The 20,370-nt window shown below is 26.0% G+C and overlaps 1 protein-coding gene across 1 annotated transcript in view; it reads left to right on the forward strand.

Moving 5' to 3' along the window:
* Window positions 1–14,082: 14,082 nt before the first annotated feature.
* The window catches only part of LOC100204386 (mitochondrial import receptor subunit TOM70), a 32,256-nt gene continuing 25,968 nt past the window's right edge, over window positions 14,083–20,370 (forward strand). Inside the window, exons 1-2 of the mRNA XM_065788066.1 lie at window positions 14,083–14,302; window positions 14,448–14,621. Coding sequence (XP_065644138.1) covers window positions 14,111–14,302; window positions 14,448–14,621 — 366 coding nt within the window. The 5' untranslated portion in view covers window positions 14,083–14,110. The remainder of the gene's footprint in view (window positions 14,303–14,447; window positions 14,622–20,370) is intronic.

The raw sequence follows: 20,370 nt of genomic DNA on the forward strand, positions 1-20,370 counted from the left end.
TATCATTTTTGTGTTTTTGTAACAGTGTTATTTTTGTGTTTTTGTAACAGTGTTATTGAAAAAACCATTTCTTTTATTTTTCTTATTTAAAATAAATAAACTTTTTATCAAAATTAAATATTACAATAATAAATATAATAATAATAACAAAATAGAAATACAACTACCATTTTGTAATCATATATATATATATATATATATATATATATATATATATATATATATATATATATATATATATATATATATATATATATATATATATATATATATATATATATATATATACATATATATATATATATATATATGTAATAAGCTTTTTTTTAAAAAAAATTAATATAAAAACTTTACCAAAAAACATAAATATAGTTTGAAGTTATTTAAATTATATGTTACAAGAAATATATTTGAGCTTATTTTTATTATTGTATTTATAACATTAAGAGTTCACAAATGTTGTATAAACCTAACAATTTACACTTTGTTTAACTAAGGGGCCATGAAAACTTGAAAAAAACAATTTTCTTATAGATATCAATTGATGAAAATTTTCTACAACCTGGAAAAGACATATGGCTAATGCATAAATTTTTTCAAAATTTCTTCAAATAGCTTGCGTATTCAATAGTAAACAAATCATATGTTTTGGTTCTGTAGCCATCTTTTTAGAAACATATTTTCTGCTCTGAAATACGAAGAAATTTTTGAATGAAAAAATTATTTCATCATATAAGAAAAATTGAGGGAAATTTTGTGACTGAATTTTCTCCCCCTTTGAATACATTGTTATAACTTTCTTTGCAAGTTATAACAATGTATTCAAAAAAATAATACTAATTTTAATAACATTTTTAATACACTAAATTAACAGAAAAAACGGAAACGCTAAAAAAACTTGGAATGTGATGAAATGAAATATTTGTAAAAGGAAAACGCTGCCAAAAAAGATTATTTTCGGCAAAAACAAATCTCATTACATAATAATTATTGCAAAAAAACTAAGCAATGTCCTTATCAATGTTCACCCAAATAATGTACTTATCAATGTTCCCCCAAACTATAGAATTTTTCTCCAAGTCAATTTCACTTAATTGAAATTAATTAATAACATTAAAACATTTTGTTTTTTACATCTTTAATTTTTCTTTTATAAACAAGTACTGTCTTGAAAAACTAAAAAGTGCACTAACCATTTTTAAGACTAGAGTTGAATATAATATTTCAAACTACAATACTACTAATATCTAAACGAAAATTACTTGTAGAAAAGGATTTTAATAACTTAATACAGAAAAGGTAAAGGAGACCGGGGCTAGTTGGCCGCAGGGGTAAGTTGACGAACTGCGTTTATCTTCAGAGCCTTTAATCAGAGAATCACAAAAATTACACAGAAACTTTCTTATTGACCATTTCATCAGTCACTGTAAATTTGTCAGGATTCGCGCATGCGCATGGGAGATATTGAGAATTATGCGTTTTTTGGACAGAAATGTACTTTTTAGAACATCGCTTCCTTTTTCGTTTACAAAGAAATTAGTTAGTCGAATGAAAAAAAAAATTATTGTAAAAGTTCCAGTCACAATTTGTTTACTATATCCAGTCGGACTTTTTTTTCAAGCTTGCCGTTTTTCAGGATCTATAGACTGTTTATTGAAAAAAAAGCTTTCGGGGTAAGTTGGCAAAATTTTCACGGGGTAAGTTGGCTCATAGCATTTACTATGGAAAAAAATAAATATTTTTATAAAATTATTATTATTATTTTTTTTAATTTTTAACCATATTAAAAAAATTTATTCTTACAAAAGAATTGAACAAAAATTTTTTTTAGTTTTTTTTTTCACAGATAAAAATGGCTATTGTTTTGGCTTTTATACGGACTAATATTTGGTACCAGCTAAAAGTAATATTCAATTTTGGGATAAAATTGTTGCAAAAATTAATGGTAAAATTTCTATCAATTTTGCACTTAATAGCGCATTAATAATCATTTTTATAGTTTGCGCTAACTTACCCCTGGTGGTAGGGTAAGATGGCGCAAGTTTTTTTTTTTTTTGAGGGCCCGGAAAGGCCCCAAGAATTTTTTTTTGTAAGTAAATGCAAATTTTATAAGTTACCCTAATTCATATCTTTAAGATTATAGAGATATAATTTATAGTTTTGTTTATATTTTTACAAATAGCAGTTTATTTATATTAAAAACAAAACTATAAATTAAAATCAAGATTATAATTTATAGTTTTGATTTTAATATAAATAAACTGCTATTTGTTTTGTTTGATAGGATATTTTTGAATCAATCAGCTAAATAAAGTGTTAAGATTTTATATCCTACGGTTGTAAGGAATATTGGCCTCTAATTGCTTATTTTGTTTTTGCTTTCATTTTTCAAAAACTAATGTTATAAATCTTCTTTGAGACGTTGTTATCTCTTTGGCAACAATTGATTGTTTAAAGTTTCAGTTAATTCTTTTTTTTTATTTTGAAAAATTACTTAAAATATTATATTGATAGTCGATTGATAGTCGGATAAATCCCGGTGGTTTTATTAATTCTTCTATGCAAATTTGTTTGTTTAATTTTGAATTAAGAAATTTCTTTACAGGTAGAGAAGCTGCAAAGGCTGCAAAAAAAATTATCGAATATCAAACAAAAGTTGTATATAACTTTTCTTAAAAAAAAAACAACTGCAAACGAAAAAATTTACAAAATTTATAAATATTTATTTGAGAAAATTCGTAAAAACTTAAAACAAAATTATTATTCAGAATTAATTAACAAATTTAAAAATAACACAAACCGCATTTGGGAAATAATGAAGGAAATAACTGGAAAAAAAAAATCATGCTTAGGTTTTCTACCACAAATGATTAAAATTGATAACACTGTTATATTTGAACCAAACGCAATATCACATGAATTTAATAAATTTTTTACTGAAATAGGTCCTAAACTATCAATTAAGATCCCTAATACCAAAGCCTTATTTAGTGACTTCTTATTACCATTGGATAAGTGCGTATGCTCTGATGAGTTGTCCTCTGATTTATCAACTGAAGAACTTGAAAGGGCATTCAAATCTATTAAAAAGAATAAATCGTGTGGATCAGATGAAATAAACGGAAACGTGATTATAGATTGTTTCGACCAATTAAAAGATGTTCTCTTTAAAGTTTTTAGCGCATCAATTAAACAAGGAATTTTTCCAGAGCAATTAAAAATTGCTAAAGTGACTCCTATTTATAAAGAGGGCGATCAATCTAAAATAACTAACTATCGCCTCATTTCTGTGCTTTCTATACTTTTGAATGTTTTAGAAAGAATTATGTGTAACAGAGTATACAAACATCTTGACAAAAATACTATACTAATACTATACTTACTATACGCTTATCAGTTTGGTTTTAAAAAGGATAACTCAACGGAGCATGTCATCATCCAATTTGTAAATGAAATCTCAAAATCTTTTGAACAATCAAAATATACTTTAGGTATTTTTATTGATCTATTGAAAGCCTTCGATGCAGTCAACCATCGCATTTTGCTTGAAAAGCTGAAATACTATGGAATAAATAAACAAGTGTTAAGGTGGTTCGAAAATTACGAATAGAAAACAATTTGTTATTGGTAATGACAGCTATCAAAACAATTGTCTAAATATAACATGCGGGATTCCACAAGGTTCAATCCTTGGACCACTCCTTTTTTTAATCTATATAAACGATCTAAATAAAGCAACTAATCTGATAAGCATCATGTTCGCAGATGATACTAATTTATTTGTCTCTAAGAGTGATATTAACGAACTTTTTGCTACAGCAAATAAAGAACTTGAACATTTATCCCACTGGTTCAAATCTAATAAACTAACACTAAACACCGAAAAAACTAAATGGACACTTTTTCATTCGCTTAAGAAAAAAAGTTCCTTACCGTCAAACTTGCCTCAAATCTTTATTGACAATATTGAAATTAAAAGAGATCCCGTCACCAAATTTCTAGGTGTTTATCTCGATGAGAACATTACTTGGAATCAACACATTAATTATATATGCTCTAAAGTCTCTAAAAACATTGGAGTTTTATACAAAGCCCAAAAATATCTCAATAAGATAAATTTAAGACAACTCTATTTCTCATTTATTCATTGTTACTTAAACTATGCAAATGTTGCATGGGGAAGTACTGAAAAAAGTAAACTACAACGTCTTTATTGATGTCAGAAACGGGCAAATCGCATAATTAACTTTGCTGATCGTTTTTCTTATTGTAAACCTTACTTTATTGAAATGAGAATTTTAAATATATATGAACTCAATGTCTTGAAAATTTTATGTTTTGTTTATATGTGGAAAAACAATCTATCTCCTCCAGTCTTTAAAGATCTTTTTAATTTAAAACCAACCAACAAATACGAACTTTGAAATATAAATTTTTTAGAAAAACGTTTTTGTCACTCAAATTTTAATCAATTCTGTCATGCCTATCGTGCGCCACTCTTATGGAATAAACTTGTTTTGCCAAATTTTGATTTTGATCTAACTAATTCTCTTCATCTTTTTAAAAACAAAGCAAAAAATTTTATTCTTTCTCAAGACAACATTTTACAATATTACTAATCACTTGAAAAAATTTAATTTCTTTTTATTTTAACTTAACTTGTGAACTTTTTTTTTTTTTTTTTCTCACGTTTTGTATTTTATATTGTTTACAATATTTTGCTAGTTAATATTATTTACAGTTTAACTCGTGTAAAAGATTAATATATATGTATTCTTCATAATACCTTGCACTTCACAATTATTGTAAATAAAAAAATATTAAAAAAGATGTAAAAAACTATATATTTTATTATATTTTATAAGGTCTTGATGACAAGATCCTTGTGATCTTCTTTCGGAAACCTAGTTTATATTGTTAGTCTGCTTTATTTATATATTTGTAAAAGTATTTTAATAGTTTATTTTATTGTATAGCGACCGACTTTGTAAACTGAAATAATAAAAATAAAAAAAAATATATAAAAAAAGGTATTTACGTTCTTTAAAAGTACATTGGTTTACAGAATAAAAACACTAAGAAATAACAACAAATTAAAAAAAAAAATTTTTTCCACAAGTAATTTATTTCCACATTTATTTTTAATTTCATTCAAAATTAGTTCGTTTAAAGAACGAATAACAAAATTATCTTTTTCAGCAAAAATTTCAACTTTTTGTCAAACAGTACAAAAGTTATGGTATCTTTTCCAAAAAGCGTCCTAAATGTGCCTCCTTCTCGCCTACTCTGTGATTATTATAATTAATTTTTTAAATATTTAATGTAATTTCCATTTATTACTTTTATTTATTATATCTAACGGAGATTTAATGATTTTAAAAAATTATTTTATATCGATTTTAATTTTCGCAGTTTAATATATATGTTCAATGAGAATTTAATTTCTTCATATTTTTATGGTGTTTCATATGGTTTTTATAGTAATTTTAACTTACTTTACACTTGTTAAAGCATATATATGAGTCGAAGCATATATAAGGGGTCTATAAAAAGATTGTGGTGACTATAGTCATCCGTATATTCTTTGAGCCCCTGTCTGTTTATGTAAATCCTCTATTTTATGAAAACTTTTTCTTTGCCGGCGCGAAAAAGGGCTTTCGGGGCAAATTGGGGGAATAACAGATTTTTTTTATATTAAGTCAAAAATCTGTAAGGCAACGCCCCCCAACACAACCACTACACACACACTTGGCACCTACACCAGCCAGCCCTATGTATGTATATATATATATATATATATATATATATATATATATATATATATATATATATATATATAGATATATACACACACATATATATATATATATATATATGTGTGTATATATATATATATACATATATATATATATATATATATATATATATATATATATATATATATATATATATATATATATATATATATATATATATATATATATATATATATATATATATATATATATATATATATATATATATATATATTTACACACATATATATATACACAAATATATATATATATATATATATATATATATATATATATATATATATATATATATATATATATATATATATCTATATTATTATTATTATTATTATTATTATTATTATTATTATTATTACGGTGTGGGAAATCTGAAAGTTGTTCTATAACGAGCTGCAACTAAGGCAAAATGTGACGCTGAATTCAAATCTAGAAAATTTTTTGGCTTACGACAGCGATTTTGGTTAGAAATTTGCTTTTATTTCAAAATGGCTTCCAAAAATTGGTGAAAAGCATTTTTCCGCAAATATATGCTTGTAATACGTCATTCTATATGTTTTCTTTGCTGCTGGATTCAAATATTACAGAAATTTATACGTTAAATAACGTTTTAAGTCAGGAACATGTGTTTCCTGCCCAAAAGTATTTCTGAAAAAATGGGAAATGTCGAAAACTTTGTAAATAGTTGCGAAGGTAAACGTGCACCTTTGTGTGCACGTCTACCTTCGCAACTATTTCATGACTTTGGTTAAACAACATTTCAAACTTTCATGGTTTTGGTTGAACAACAAAAAAATTCAAGTTACAAGAAAACGAGTCATTGGATATAGAAAGCTCAAGATTCTAACCTATGTTATATGTTGAAACCCTGAGCTTTCTTTATTTAAACAGAGTATTGTTCTGATGTCGTAGACTCTGTTTGTCAGCGTATGAGTCTACAAGAACAAAGTCAAACAGAGTCTACAACATCAGAACAAATGGTGTGACATACCAACGGAAATTGGAAGAGTCATTCGGCGTTAAAGTGACAGATGGAAACGAGGAATTCCATTATGATAATTGCTGCGGGTCTTACTTGGCAATTTTTACATATACAGTTTCACGTAAATTGAAAAAAAAGGTGAAGAGAAATAAGGAAAGACATTCTTATATATATATATATATATATATATATATATATATATATATATATATATATATATATATATATATATATATATATATATATATATATATATATATATATATATATATATATTATTATTATTATTATTATTATTATTGTTATTATTGTTATTATTATTATCATTGTTATTATTATTATTCTTATAATTATTATTATTACGGTGTGGGAAATCTGAAAGTTGTTCATCGTCAAATGAGAAAAACCAAAAGTCTATGGAAGAAATCAGTAAGCAGGAAAAAACAAGCAGAAGCCTGCAGTATATGGATGTCCTAAACATGAGTAATGTTTAAGGAGCCAACTCGGAAGACCAAGATCAAGACTTCGTTGCCTCGGTTCCAATCATGCCATAAACACTGTCTTCAAGTTTGAGAAACAACCCTACTAGTCCAGGAGACATATACCCAAAGATTCCTGTAAGAACTAGTCGTTAATGTTTGGACGAACGAATAATAAGATGTACAATCCAATGCTTATGCAACGACAATATTAGTCGCGGTGACATAATTAGTAACATCGTAAAAACTGCTTACATCATCTTTGGTCTGAAATGAATAATCAATCTAAATTGGCAAGATAAAGAATTAAGTGGTTCTAATTCAGTCAGATCTCACCTACTTTTTTCCTTCTGCGAGAATTATAGATAGGTATTTGAAAGACGCATCTTACCTCAACCTCCAGATGGTGGTAAATTATCTTCTCAATAAAGACGCTAACAATGTTATCACCTTTGGCTTAGACAATACAACCAAAGCTGCTGGCCAAAAGTTGCACGATATCAAGGCGGGCCTTATTATAATCAGTTGTCCAGACTGAGAGCGGAGAACATTGACAACGAAATATATTGAGAATATTTCTCATTCAGGATCTGATGGTGCGGTAGCCTACGAATTCAAGCTGAATTGTTTTACGGTGTTGGAGGACTCTACTGCGGGTGAAGTGAAAAGTGCTGTAAAATTTTGGATATCAGACCGTTCCAGAGATTGCAGTATATTGTTAAAAAGCCTAGGTATTGAGGGAAAAAAAATGTTGCGCGTATTTAATACTTGGTATCGAAAATGCTATCGACAAGACATTTTGCAACACCGAGCAGAGAATAGGAGTTCAGAAACTATTGAACTTATCACCTGGACGGAAAGCATTCACGTCTCCGTCTACATCATACACATTTTTGAACAAATCGCCACAGCAAAATTACTCTCGCCAAGTCATGCTAGTTACTCCGTATCCTCATTTGGAACTTGAATTGAATTTTTTTTTTTGAGAAAGTTTAATAAGGTTTTATTACAGGTACATTCTCTTCTGAACATTGATAGCTATTGCTTTTTCTTAATATGTTTTTTTTTTTTTTAATTATCCTTCATTATAATTTGACAATCATTAAAACTTTGTTACAAAGTTTAATTACCGGTTCAATAAATAAGTTTTTCATATTTCCGCTTTCATAAAGTGCTTAAATGCAATTGTCAGATATGCTGTGCCATCAACTTTTAAAGCTATATAGTTGGAGTTTCCTTTTACATCATTACCGGAAAAATAGCCTATTCTGAACATTTTATGCGTAAAATTGCCGTTATTCGTGTATAATTTACACCCAGTGAAAAGAAAATATCTTCATCTCATTCGTTTTCTAACAGTATTAAAACGCGTTTCCTGAATGACAAAAAAAATCGTGTTGTTAATTTTCAAAGTAATAGACAATTGTTTTTTGTTTATTTCCATTATTAAATTACATTCAAACTGTATTTTTAAAGGCTCCATTATTGAAGATATTTTTTTTCTTCTTTAATATGTGACAACTGTCCTAGATCAGGTCAAAACTTTAACATAAATAAAACTTTAACAGAACTCGATAAATTAGTAAAGACCATTTTGGTTTTTTTATTACTATCAAATTTTAAAACTCTTACAACCTGAAGGCTCATATCCCTAAAAATTAACAATATAGAATATCCAAAATGTTGTCACAAAAAGTAGAAAAAAATTACAGGGTTTTGCAAAGTTATAAGTGCATGTTTGCAAAGTTATAAGTGCATATATACTTTTTTTGGAAATTATTTTTTATAGTTTTAAAAAATAAAATATATTGCGCAAAATATTAAATTTAATTATATCAAAGCAATCAAAAAGAGTTGTTTATTTTTTACTTTCTTTGCCAGTCGGTTTATCTTTTATAGGTGTCTGTTCTTTTTTAATTGCTTTTATTTTCACACACTACAAAATCAAAACTCACTTTGACTCGAAATTCTATCTTCTCTTTTCCAAATGAACTTTGTTAGTTTTGTTGCGTTTTATCCTTTATCTCAGTGAGTTTTTCGTCAACCTTTACGGTTTAGAAAATGTGTTTCTACAAATACAAGATTTTTGACTGGATGAGAATTGTTTTTTATTTGTTTTTTTTATCTCAAATCATCATGCTTTGTCAAAAATCAATCAGAATTTATTTCTCTTCAATTTTATAATCGGCATGTCGATGATAAAAAAATTGAAAAAATTAAAAAATTCACATGTTATTAGCACAAAAATCATTTTTATTTTAACCTACAAGTCTATGTTTTTAACATTTTTTCTTTGGGGTTTTAAAGTTTTTTAACAAACCTCATTAACTCTAAAAAGACAATTTTTGTTTCAAAAACTTAATCAACATAAAGTCTGTGTCATGTCAGACTATGACAGTTATAGACCTAGTTATAAACCGGTAATAGACCTATGACAATTTTAGTTTGCAATATTTATACTATAGTACTATACTATTACTTACTTAGAAATACAAGCAGGTTTTTCTTTTTTTTCTTGAAGGCGAAAAATAAATATAAAAGTTATATATTTGAAAAATATCATGAGAATCAAAAGAATAAAAGAAAATAAGAATATAAGAAAAAAAAGGAAGAAAGAAACAAATCTAAGATCAAGCTAGGGTTCACGACGAAGAGTTATTAAAGGTTAAGTGGTAACAGATATAAGATCAAGCTAGGGTTCACAACTCTTTCACAAGTATTTAATAAAGATGAGGAGGCAATATTAACAAATGTTTAGTTAAGTGGATAAAAAATGAACAGGCAGTTCTAGAGTAGTTAAAGGGTTTCATAAAACATCACAGAGAATTTTCACATAAAAAGCCTAAAAATACTTAGCTGAAAATCAAAAGCTTATTTTGTACAAAGAGTTAAAATATTGATTCTGCTAAACAAGTTTTGAATATCACAAAGTAAATCACTTTTTTTAACAATTATAAAAAGATTAAAAGAAATATATAGTTTCACTCCTAAAAAAATTTATAATAATGATGAAACCAACACAATGACAATGATGAAACCAGCATGATGACAATACTGAAATCACCCAGGTGAAAATAAAAACAAGACAGACAGTATATGTCTGCTGAACGCGGGCAGCTAATTACTATGCGTGGTAAAATAAAATGCCGTAAAAAAATTCATTCCCTCTGACTTTATATTTCCCAGAGTATGGGAAATATGCAAACAGTCCTACAAGTGACTGAATAAGAGGGTCAATTTTTTAAAAGAAGCTAGAACATGTAAAAAAAACTAGCCAAATATTTAAAAAATGATCCAGTTTTACTCTTAATGGGCAATCATGAAAGCCATTGTAAATTAGATGCCACCAATTATAGTTTAAAAAATAGAACAGTAGCTTTAACATTTTCATCGACACTAAAACCTTTGGACATGCCAGTTAATGGTCCTTTTATACAAAAATTGTTTACGTGTCATTATTGTCTTATATGGCATCAACAATTACCCACAATTTTGTATTCTATAAAATTAAATTGTTTGAATAAGTTCATCGGTTTTTTGTGATAAACTATTTTATTGCATAGTTTTAGTACTCTGCATAAAAATCGACGATGAAAACTTTGTAGGTTGTATGCTCTAAGTTGTTGATTGATTTGAAATATATCTTTGTTTTGAATATTAATTTTGATTAGTAAATATAAAATCATATATTATGCATTGTTAAGGCGTTGTATTTTTTTTTTTTTCGTGTAGTAAATTAAGACTTGATCAGTAATCAAAGTTAGGTAGGATGAATGTTTTAAAGAATTGTAAACAAACTTTGAAGGTTGGACCAAATAAATTAGATATTGAGAACAATTTTTTGTATGCTTTTACTTTTATCTCTTTTATGTGTTCGATAAAATGTAATTTGATGTTTATAATGACACCAATCAAAGAAAATTTATTAAATATGTCAATTTTGAACATATTATTTAATATGGCTGATGTTGGTAATATTATTTTAGATGTATTCTTATTTGTTAAAATCATTGCTTTAGTTTTATCCCAGTTGATGTTGAGTTTATTAGCATAGCACCACTCAATAAAGTTAGTAAAGCTGACTGAGTCTTTATTATTACATGGTTTATATTGGTATCTTTTGTCATAAGTTGTGTTGTCATCTGCAAATAATGTTGACTCAAATAATGTCAAATATTCATATAGATCATTGATGAAAATCAAAAAAAAAGAGGTGCCAAAATGGAACCCTACGGTATACCGATATTAATTTGTTATTCGTTAAAATAAAGCATCTTTAACTTTCGTAAATATTTTTTTATTATGAAAATAATTGCTTTTTAAGTTCAAAGTATCAGTTGAAAAACCATAATATTTTAGCTTCAAAATCAGTAATTTGAAATCTAAGTCAAAAGCTTCTCTGAAATTGATAAATATTAATTATGTAAAGAGTTTTTTAGAGTTGCTTAGCTTTACTTTAGAGATGAAACCGTGTTGATCATCATTGAATAAATCATTTTGTTCAAAGTATACGGTAATCCTTTTAGCAATTATTCGTTCAAACACCTTTGTAAGTGGAGATACTATAGTAATACTTCGATAACAATCAATATCATGAACTTCGTCTTTTTGTTTATTAAGTGGCATAATACTATCTATTTCAAGTATGTTTCTAGATATTTGTTGAATATAGTCCTATATGGTATATATATATATATATATATATATATATATATATATATATATATATATATATATATATATATATATATATATATATATATATATATATATATATATATATATATATATATTATTCGTTTGTCTTAAATTAGCATTTTAAATAATTGTTTGTAAATTGTTTTGAAGGAACTTAAAAATATTATTCTATAAAGTTTCAATAAATTAATATAATCGTATAAACATTACCACTTTTATGTTAAACGTATCACTAGCTGTAAATTTTTAATCACATTGTAAATTTTTAGTTAAAAATAAATGCCATAGTCACCTACTATAGTATTGATTTTTAATTAAAAATTTACTACTTTAAGTAGGCAACGTCTCCTAGAATTATCGATGTGTTGTCGATTCGAGTGTTAAACCCGATTTGGAGTTTTAAATATATATTATATATATATTAAATGGTTAAACCCCATTAAATAATTAATAAAGTTATAGAAAAGCAAAACTTCAGATGATTTTAATTTTTTCTTTCTTCTTCGTTTCTTCTTTTGTTTCTTTCTCTCTCTTTTTTTTTAACTTCTTTTCATTTTCTTTCTTTTCTCTTTTAGCGACTCCTGGCATTGTTGTGCCCATACTAAAGGGAACAACTATGTACAGACTATGGGTCCCATGAGTTCAGAATAAAGTATTGACAATTTCCGGTCGATAAATATTGACTGCCCATGAGTTATAGGCTATAACTGAACCTACTATATTTTTGATCGGTTGAAAAAAAAAAAGTATATCGTGTCTCTAAAATGCACTGCCATAAAATGTTGTTCTAATTTGTATAATTGAATTTTGTTGTTACTGTTGTTCTTTTTAAAAAAATTTAACTATCGCACAAATGACGCAAGTCTTCTATATGGTATTCTAAACTAAATTACAGCGTCATAGTAAAGGAATTGCCCAAAACGTGACTAAGTTAAACGTGAGCTAAATTTGCAATTATTAAATGCTAAGGATATCTTAGGAAATGAAATAATTTGTAATGAATTCATAATTTTTGTTTCAAGTTTTTGTTAGAAAAATTTTTGTTAAAAAATTATAATCTTCGTTTTGTTAAAAAACTTTAATCTAAATCTAAAAATTTCTAATCTTTAAATTTTAGGCTTCGTTGTTTAAGTTTTATGCTTTGCAACTTGCAACAAAAAAAGCTTTACTATAGTCTTCAGTTAGCATCGATCGCACTTAAATTAACTTAATGTTAACAATACTAAATACTTAAGTTGTTATCCATAACAGTACCGTACAACTTTGCAATGATTTATGCATTTAATATTTGTATATTTTCCAATCATTAAAAAAACAATCCATACTTTTGTTTTCAATATTTTTTCTTGTTCCTTTTATTAAATTGCTTCTTTTTTTTCTTACAAAACAAAACAGTAGAAGATGTGCTTTAATTTATAAGAAAAACTAAGATCGTTCACACTTGGGTTTTGTTGTTCAGTATCAGCTGTTATGTTGTACAAAAGTTTATAGGGGCCCTAAGACATTTCAAGTTAATGATTATATGTATACATGTATATATATATATATATATATATATATATATATATATATATATATATATATATATATATATATATATATATATATATATATATATATATAATATATATATATATATATATATATATATATATATATATATATATAATATATGTATATATATATATAATATATATATATATATATAATATATATATATATATATATATATATATATATATATATATATATATATCATATATATATCATATATCTATATATCATATATATAAATATATGTATTTAAATTGGTAAGTAATAAAAGATAAATATAGTAGAAGGTATTTATTTATAAAATGGTTATCCTCAAATTCATTTTTAGGCACTTTGATACATATACAGGATATGATACACACTTTGCTATACATATAGGATATGTATCAAAGGCACAGGCACTTTGATACACATATAGAATATATATCAAAGCGTCTTAAAATGGATATCTTCTTTTTTTGATCATTTTTGATATTTATTGCCTTATTACTTACTTAGTTAATTTCTCAATTCTTGATTTTAATTATGCTAACTATGGATGTTTATATAATTGTTTTTTTAGACTATATTTTACTATATAAAATATGGCTTCTAATATTACACAAGAAAAGTCTTTGACATCAAAAGAAATTGCTTTGTATGTTGGAATTCCTGTTGCCTCTTTGTGTATTGCTGGTGGGATATATTATTATTATACAAAAAAATCAGTAAAGTTAGAACAGTTTCCTGATAATCAAAATGCATCTGAATATATTCTTGTTCCTAATGAAAATGAAGTATGTTAAAAATAAAAATATGTTAAATTACAAATATACTATCTATATATTACTTATATAAATCAAAATGGTAAAAAAAGAATTTTTTTTGTTTTGTTTATTGTTTTTTATTTAAAAAGTAGCTCTTTAACACTATATATTTCAGTCTTCTACTGAAATTGCAGCATCAGAAAAATCTAAAGGAAACAAATACTTTAAAGCTGGTCGTTATGAACAAGCAATAGAATGCTATACAAAAGCGCTGAAACATTGTCCTGAAGATAATTTAATTGATATTTCTACATTTTATCAAAACAGAGCTGCTGCACATGAACAACTAGTATGCTTTGTATTTTATATGTACTAATTTTTTATTAAAAAAATCTCCAGGTAAAATAAAGGTTTTTAAAAGTTTTGTAGATTTTAAGTTTTGAAATTGCAATTTTTAATTTTGAAATGTGTAATTTTAAAGTAAAAAAAAATTAATGCTTTTTTAATGAAATACATTTTCTTCCGCTTTACTAATTATTTTATATACATGTATATGTATATATATAATTTTATATATATATATAATTGTATATATATATATATATATATATATATATATATATATATATATATATATATACTTGTATATTTATATATGTATATATATATATATATATATATATATATATATATATATATATATATATATATATATATATATATATATAACCAAACCCTCAGTCGATGTAGCAGCACTCCCTTGCGAGTCAGGCTATAAGACAGTCGATGTAGCAGCAATCTGTTGCAAGTCAGGCTATTTGTCAGTCGATGTAGCAGCACTCTGTTGCACGTCAGGCTATTTATCAGTCGATGTAGCAGCACTCCGTTGCGAGTCAGGCTATTAGATAGTCGATGTAGCAACACTCTGTGCATGATTTACAGTTAAAATAAATAAAAAGAAAAACATTTTATTAAAAAAAAAAAAAAATAAAAACATTTTATTAAAAAAAAATAAAAATAAAAACATTGTTTATATTATAAAAGCATTCAGAATATTTTTAACACGTTCACTGCCAACTACGAGTATATTCGTACTAAAAAAATGCTATTTTTTGGCCAACTACGAGTATACTCGTAGTAAAAAAATGCTTTTTTTTGGCCAACAACGAGTATACTCGTAGAATGCGTGCATAAAAAATTGGCTAACTACGAGTATACTTGAGATTCCACTAACATAATAAAAATTTAATCTTAACAGTGTTTAGCTATGTCAATTCATATAATATCTTTTTTTTTTAACTTTAAAATAGATTTTAGAAATAACTAAGTTATAGACTTGTACTTTGTAAACCCTCCTTTTTTATTTATAAAACCGATTTATATAAAACCGTGTTTTATATAAATAGGGATAAATATATATAACAAACTTAAAATATATAAAAGTATTATATGTTAAGTATTAAGGTTTTTTTTCTTGAAAATTATTTTAAAAACCTTTTATTTTACATGGTATATTTTAAAACATTCGCCAACACATAACGGAGGCTTTTTTTCACATACAACGCATTGATAGCATGTTTCCTTATGTTTCATTTTAGAACAAACACAACAAGGTTTTGTGGGCAATTTCTTCACTTCATTTGGTGGTATAGCAGCCAAATAATGAAGTTTGTTGTTGTTGACTCGAGGAATCAATGTTTCTTTGTTTAAGTGCTCAACCAATAAATTGGTAACAATTATTTCCCGAAATTTAAGCAAGGAGATTGCTTTATCTGTTTCATACTTGCAGTTAAGACAGTAAGCATTAAATACAAATATATCGAAAATATACAAATATATCGAAAAAAATATATAATACAAATATATCGAAAATATGTATAGCTACTTTTTTATACCATCTAGTGGTTTTTTTCAGACAGTCATAATAAGATACCATTTGATCAGCTCGATCAACTCCTGACATGCCTTTATTATAATCTCGAATTATATTGGGTTTAAGTTTCTTTACATCTCTTCTGTTCGTCACTTCAACCATCTCTAATGAATGCATGATGCTAATCATTAGAACGTCTCTTCTATGTTTCCATTTAGCCACAATTGCACCTCTCCTTCTGTTCATAACGTCTCCTTTTTTAACTTGTACAATCTTTTGGATTTGATTTACGATCACCTCTTAATGTACCGCATATGTATGTTTTTTTCTGTTAACATATGTTACGATAATTCAAAGGAATTATAGAAGTTGTCAGTATACAAGTGATATCCTTTTCCTAGAAAATTCTCCATTAAATCTAAAACAATAGCTCCCGTTTGACCCAACAAGTGCTCATCGGGAGTTGCCTCTCCCGAATAGATTTTTACTTTCATTACAACATTATTGAAAAATCAAAACATAAATCTAAATGCATCAAATACGTTGCATTGCTCTGCACTGCAATTATTGCAGTTACAAAATGCTTACGAGTATACTCGTACTTTGGCACTAGTGAAAAATCTTCTCCATTGCCATAGTACGAGTATACTTGTAGTGATTTTTTTTTCTCCTTTATATTCAGAATAAAAAATGCTTTTAAATTATGTTTGATAGAAAAAGTATTATTTATTGAAATGTTGATATCTAGCCTTGGCAGTGAGATTAAAACCACGCAAAACAGCTTCGGCAGAAATTTAATATCACATAATTTACGGCTTGGCAGTGTAATAATGCTTTGCTAAAACAGGTTTGGCAGCAAGAGTGTTAAAAACATTCTGGTCAATTAAATTTGCGTTTTTGCGGTTTTTTTAAAAAACGATTAATTTGTAAATAAATTAATGGTTTTAACTTTCTGACAACACGAAAATGTTGGACGAAAGTCAAAAGTAATTCATTTTTTTCTTTCGGTACTCCCGAATGCAACAATCTATAGAACTATATATGTATATTTATCATTAGCGGACTAGCCCCATGGAGCACTGAGAGAATTCTTGGTTGGTCGGTATAAATTTGGGCCGGTGGGCTGGCCTAAATCAGGTCAGTCAAAAATTAGGTCGGTCAAATTTTTTTCCTCAAAATTTATCTGATTAGAATTCGAATATTTTCTCAGGTTTTATAAATTTTTAACTCATTTCTATACTTTTTTTTTCTTTGATGTGGGCCAGACAAATGTATAATTCCCGGGCCAATTTCAACGAACAAATAATATATATATATATATATATATATATATATATATATATATATATATATATATATATATATATATATATATATATTATTTGTTCGTTGAAATTGTATATGTATATATATATTATTTGTTCGTCTTTTTAAAAACAAGCAAACTATTTATTTTTTTAACTTTATGAATTAAATAATGTTATTTGTTATAAAATGATAATTAAAAACAGAGAGAAAGATGAAATGATTGTAACCTTATAATCCAGAAATATTTGTAATCTTTTAACCTGGCAGATAAAAGCTTATAACCCCCTCTTTAAACACACTTTTTTTTAAATCGAGAAACAAAAAGTTGTATATATAGCAAATATGTTATATACATATAAAATATTTATATACAGCATGTCATCTTTATTTTTTCTTAAGATTTTTTATGCGCATTAATGAAAGAGTTTTTGTTAAGAAAAACCAAAAAAATTAATGGGCATGTATTTATAATTGCTAAAGATAGTCTCAAAAGTCTGGTGAAAAAATTAAAAGTATTTGAGATGTGAAACATGTGATGTTGCAAAAAATTGACACTTAGCAGAAATGTTGAAATCTTGTTTATGATAGCATAAATTGATAACATTTATGTATTTTTTTATTGTAATGCAGCTCTATCACTGAAATAAATAATATGTTTAAATATTTGTAATTGTTTAAGTTTATCAATAGCATTATTGATAAAGTAATGAACAACATCTGTTCCATGTTTCAGATGGCCTGATATAGCACAGTAACTTTAACTACCAAGTTTTTCATCTTTTAAAAAATAAACAAGAAAAGGTGCAAAGTATCTTGCACTGCATCTTGTATTAAAAAGCTATAGTTTTATCTAAAGTTAGGGAGAACTAAAGCTTATTTTTTAAATTAGTTTTTAAATGTCGGAAGTAGCTGGTTTGACTTTTTAATATAAAATGATGCTCATGTAAATTGTTTAACTGTACACAAAATATTTCAATAAATTCATCTAAAAGTGAAGTTACATTGGAAATTTGATTTTTACCATTGATAAAGATTAATTATACTTTCATTTTCATCAAAAAAATTGCCAATATACAAAGTCTCTTTTCCAGGACATTTATCTCAAAAAATGAAGCTCTTGGCTTTAGACAGTTCTTTTAAAAGTTTACTTTTTAAGGCTAAAATTGATTAGATATCACTGTTCATTAAATACTTTATTAATACTACAAGGAGAGGGCTCAGATATACTACTCATCATTAATAAGTTCTAAAAACAATAACAATTTATTAGTGCTTTTTAGATTGATATATCAGTATCTTAAAATTCAATAAACAATAATTTAAAAAAAAAAAACGTTTTTATGGAAATTTACCTGACTTTTAGAGACTATAGGGATTATAAATAAGTACCCATTATTTTTTTTTTGGTTTTTATTAATAATCACTCTTAGTTTAATGCATATAAGAAATCTTTAAGAAAAAAAAGGTGCTGTCTTAGGTAACAGATGCATGGCATTGAGAATCAATTTAAAAAAATATCTTGATCAGGTTTGAAAGTGTTTTAATTCTAAAACAAAGTACCACCATTATGGAAAATGCTAGATTTAATTTTGTTGTCTTTCTAAAAATATCCAAAACACTCTTGCTAACTTAAAATAATTGAAGTATAAAATTAATTTGCTCGAAAGTCATATGCTGTTAAAAATGATGAAAAAAAAAACCATTTTGATTGAAAAGTGAAGCTTTAGGCAAAATTGACCATTACTTAAATAGTGCTTTTTCAAGAAGGATATTTAATATTTATCTGAATTTTTCAAAACATGCTTTTCTTATATATATGTACAAAATAAAAAAGTTTCAGCAAAATTGAGTGTCCATAAGGGACCTCAAATCAACTTGGGATGGAATGAACCATATATAATTAAATATGTCCATTTCAACCATATAATAACAATGTTTCATTTATCATAGCTGATTTTTAGATGTACCAAAATATTGGTCCCTAATTCTGAAGGATAATAACCATATGTTCCACTTTCTTAACACCATTTTTGTATCAAAATATAAGCTAAAGGATGGTTAAGTAGACATAGCTGCCTGAAGCTCAACCAGAGCTGTGACTTGCAACCTTTTACCAACTTTAAAAATATAAGATTGGTGTGGAGTAGTAATATCTCCATCGAAATAACTTAATGAGTGAGTAAATAACCCTAGCTCCCTTGTTGGTTGAGATACCTCTGTTTCTGTGCACATAATGGCAATTGAGAAGTATTATTACTCACTTTTGATTTAAGCTTTTGTTTGGGTGGTTCTAACAACAATTGAAAATTGTCAGTCATTATTATTTTGAGAACTTGTATGTAATTGCTCTACATAATCTAGGTTTTTTTTGTATCAACTGCCTGTTATTATCTTTATAAGTTTTTATACACTTGTAATAAATAATTATAAAATACTAAAAAATTTAAAAAAATGTTAAGAGATTGCAAATATTTCACCATCTTTCAAAGCATATTGATAAACTTAATAATGCAATAGATTTGATGTTATTTGTTACATTTGTTACAAAATTTTTTTAAATTCATATTTTAGAGTATTAGTAAAAATAAACAACTTTACTTTAAAGATCACAAAAAAATGTTGATCTCTGTATACTAACACTTGCATAAAATATTTATAGTAGTTTCTTAATTTAAAAATCAAACTTGTTTATTACATTCATATTTATAGAATTCAAAATATTTTAGCATACAAATTTTTAAAGTTATTATTTTTATAATATTTAAACAATTTTCAAGTATTTATACAGACTCAAAGATCTTGCATATAATAGAGAGAAGACTGATTGGTCTATAATTAGAGGAATCAGAATGTTCTCCAGAGTTTTTAAAAATTGAAACCACAGATGCCATTTTCCAGCAAGCAAGAAAACAAGATT

The sequence above is a fragment of the Hydra vulgaris genome, chromosome 01 (assembly GCF_038396675.1).
Source record: "Hydra vulgaris chromosome 01, alternate assembly HydraT2T_AEP".
Taxonomy (NCBI): domain Eukaryota; kingdom Metazoa; phylum Cnidaria; class Hydrozoa; order Anthoathecata; family Hydridae; genus Hydra; species Hydra vulgaris.